Source organism: Rhineura floridana, chromosome 11 (genome assembly GCF_030035675.1).
Source record: "Rhineura floridana isolate rRhiFlo1 chromosome 11, rRhiFlo1.hap2, whole genome shotgun sequence".
Classification (NCBI taxonomy): domain Eukaryota; kingdom Metazoa; phylum Chordata; class Lepidosauria; order Squamata; family Rhineuridae; genus Rhineura; species Rhineura floridana.
Genome location: NC_084490.1, coordinates 31,413,420 through 31,417,155, shown reverse-complemented (window position 1 = coordinate 31,417,155; position 3,736 = coordinate 31,413,420). Strand labels below are relative to the sequence as shown.

The 3,736-nt window shown below is 42.1% G+C and overlaps 1 protein-coding gene across 1 annotated transcript; it reads right to left on the bottom strand.

Annotated features, from left to right (window-relative positions):
• Nucleotides 1–1,011: 1,011 nt before the first annotated feature.
• Nucleotides 1,012–1,971, bottom strand: LOC133366509 (olfactory receptor 14A16-like). Its single transcript, XM_061589694.1, has one exon. It carries the CDS (start codon nucleotides 1,969–1,971, stop codon nucleotides 1,012–1,014), a length of 960 nt encoding a protein of 319 aa, XP_061445678.1.
• Between the last annotated feature and the right edge of the window lie 1,765 nt (nucleotides 1,972–3,736).

Below are 3,736 nucleotides of genomic sequence, written 5' to 3'. Positions count from 1 at the left end.
TCACAGCCTATGGGGAAACTTCAAGGCCTAAGGGTGAACCCAAATGCTGGCCTAACCCCCATCACAATCCCAGGAGGGAGGCCTATCCCTACGCCAGTCAGAGACCCACAAAGCACACACATTATTGCCCAGTGCTGCTGCTCTACACAAAATGATGCCGCCACATGCACCAATAAAATGGCCGCTGTTCCTCCATTGCAAGAACACAACCCCCAGGCCATGATAAGGGAGGTCTGAACATTGGGCAGCAATCCCCAAAGGAGGCCTAGAAAGTCAGGCCACAATCCCCGTGGAGACCGAACACCACTGAATCCGCAACTCTGGAGCCACCCAAAATTGTGCTGTCCATACATGGCCTACAAGATGGCCACCACTTCTGATGCTAGCTGCTCCATCTGTCCTCCTCCTCCAAGCCATCATGCAGCAAGAGGAGAAATAAGACGGCAGCTCAGGTTTAAATAAGCCCTGATGCCCTGCCCCCATGCAGCATGCTGTATATGCACTTCAGATGCAACATGCAACCACTGCCCTCACTCACGATGGCCACCAGGGCTTCAAACCCTGGCCGGAAATGTGCCCCACCCACCCAGGCTGTTCTCAGGTGAGCAGAGCAGGACTTGGGAGAGTCCTCCAATATCATCTTCTCCAGTCCCCTGCAGATGCACAGAATCCACTAATACAGCACCCCTGAAAGATGACCACCCAATCCCATCTTAAACACTTCTAAGATTCCTATTTAATACCTTCTGAGAAATTCTGTTCTACTGCAAAAAAGCTTATGCTATCTGGAACTTCTTCATAAAGTCTCATCAAAAAGAGTTTCCTTGGAATTTTTGGAACATAGCTAAACGTATCCAACACTTTCAGTATACAACTCTTGAAATCCAAATCCGGGCTTCTTCTGGAAGGAGGGCACAATATAAATTTAATGAATAACAATATCATTCATCATACAACTTCCAGTTTTCTGTCGTAAGAGATATTCACAATTCACCTTCACAATATAAGACTTCAGAAGTTATTCAAAGAAAAGTGTCTTAGACCCAATAGCTTTGACAGAGCAGTTTTAATCTCCTTGTTTCTCATGCTATAGATTATTGGATTTATCAAGGGTGGAACCATTGAATATATCATAGACAATGCCATATCCAGATGTGATGGGCTGTTAGAAGCAGGCTTGAGGTAAGTAAAGGATCCAGTGGTTAGAAGTATGGAGACAACAGTGAGGTGAGGAAGGCATGTTGAGAAGGCCTTTTGCCTTCCTTCAGTAGATGGGATTCTCAGCACTGAGGTGAAGATGTTCACGTAGGTTATAACAATGAAGATAAAACATCCTGACCCAATGACAACACCTAACAGCACAGCTCCAATTTCAATTTGGTTCACATCAGAGCAGACCAGCTTAAGTAACTGTGGGATTTCACAGAAAAACTGATTGACAACATTGGAGCAAAAAGAGGATGCAAAGGTGCCTCCAGCATTTAAGACACCATAGAGAAATCCAGTGATCCATACACTAGCAATCATTTGGATGCAGGCTTGCTTATTCATCAGCATCTCATATTGTAATGGATTGCAAATAGCAATATACCGATCATATGCCATGACTGTCAGAAGAGAGAAATCAGATGATGCAAAGAACATAAAAAGAAAGACTTGAGCAACACATCCAAAATAGGAAATGTGTCTAGTATTCATGAGAGAATTGGCCATGGATTTAGGGATAATGACTGAAACCTGCCCCAGGTCTTGCATGGCTAAGTTCATCAGGAAGAAGTACATGGGAGTGTGCAGGCGGTGGTCAGAGGTGACTGCAGAGATGATGAGAAGGTTTCCTGTAACTGTTGCCAGATAATAAACAAGGAACCCAAAAAAGTGGAGAATCTGCAGCTCCCGAACCTCTGAGAATTCCAAGAGAAGAAATTCTGAGTGAAAGGACTGATTAATGTTGCTTTGTTTCTTCGCAGCCATGTTGCCTGTGGAAGAAAGCAGAATGCAGTTAAACGTAGAGCAAAGTGGGTGGGAGCTACAGTATTTGTACTTCTAATTTTAAGATGATTATGATGATCTCAGTGGTGGAGTTATGCTTGCAAACTCATCTGTGTGTGTCCAAATAAATAAATCACTAGTATATCACCTTCCAGCAACTGTTTTTTTGAGTGAATAGGCTTTCGGTATATTGTTTCCAATTCACCATGAATACTACTAATGAAATGCTTTCTTCCCTCATTTTTGTGAATGCATTGCGGTCGATGGGTGAAATAATATGCAGACAACAGCAGCTATGGTTGAATAAAGGGCCACTTTATTAAATTACAAACAAAAACTTTTAAAGTGACCTGCAGAGGTGAAACCTAAGTGCGGGAACTAACTATAGGCAAGCAGCTTGCCCTACAGCTCTCGGGCGACCAGCCCCTACTGGGGCTAAGGGCAAGCCCTTTCTGCTTACCCCCTGCCCTGGCCACACCTTGTAGATGAGTAGGGAGGCCTTCCCACATCACCAAACACCCAGGGCCGTAGAACCCTTGGGTGGATGAGATAAGTTGGCCCCAAAAGCAGCCCATATCCTGCCCTCGGGCCGTAAAACCATGAGAGACAGGCCTCCGGAACCACCAATCACCTCCAAAGGTGCCTAAGCTCAAATAGAAAAGGGCTATTTCATACAATCTAAAAAACAAAGGTGATGAGGTAAATTTAAGGGTGAGGTTATGATAATAGACGTGCACTTGGCAGATTATCATAAATGAGGCATAATTCACTACAACGAACATTGGCCATCTTTATCTTTCCAGGAAAAAAAGGAAATAGGATTTTTGTACTTCATTTCTCTTGATTTTTTATCAGGCAAATATTCTTGGTAAAATGTAGTAAACCTATTACTTACTTCTTCTATATATATGTTTGGTGAAAAACTCTAACTCAGTAGCTGAGTACATTCTTAAATGGAACAATCATCCCCAGGAAGGACTGGAAAAGATCGCTGTCTGACATCCTAGAAGAACTGTTTCCTATCAGCATACGCGAGTCTTTACCAACCTGGTGTTCTTCAGAAGATTTGGACTACAACTCTCATCGTTCCCAATCATTGATTGTGCTGAGCGGAAGGGGTAAGTATTGTGAACTAGAGGGACCAATGATCTGACTAAGCATGAGACACCTTCCCATATGACAATAGTTGTCAGCATTCAAAGTTTTGAAAGGATTGAAAGAATGGGAAATTGCTTCATATAAATGGTAGATGATCAGGAAAAGGAAAATGAAGGATGGCTTGGGAGAGTCTGTACTTCACAAAACTGGCATTTGTGTGTGATGTAATGACTAGCTCAATTGAAACATAAATTAGTTTTGGTGTGTTTTTGAAAGAAAGAAAGAAAGAAAGAAAGAAAGAAAGAAAGAAAGAAAGAAAGAAAGAAAGAAAGAAAGAAAGAAAGAAAGAAAGAAAGAAAGGAAGGAAGGAAGGAAGGAAGGAAGGAAGGAAGGAAGGAAGGAAGGAAGGAAGAAAGGAAGAAAGAAAGAAAGAAAGAAAGAAAGAAAGAAAGAAAGAAAGAAAGAAAGAAAGAAAGAAAGAAAGAGTGTTAGGCTCCACTGGGGATAATGTTAAGTAATTCAGGATTGACATACGAGCAATTCACACATTCACAATATAACCCATGGATTTGGTGAGGCAATGTATTTTTGATTTCGATTTCTATGAATTTAATACAAAGAGAACATCTCCCTTCTACCCAAGATTGGA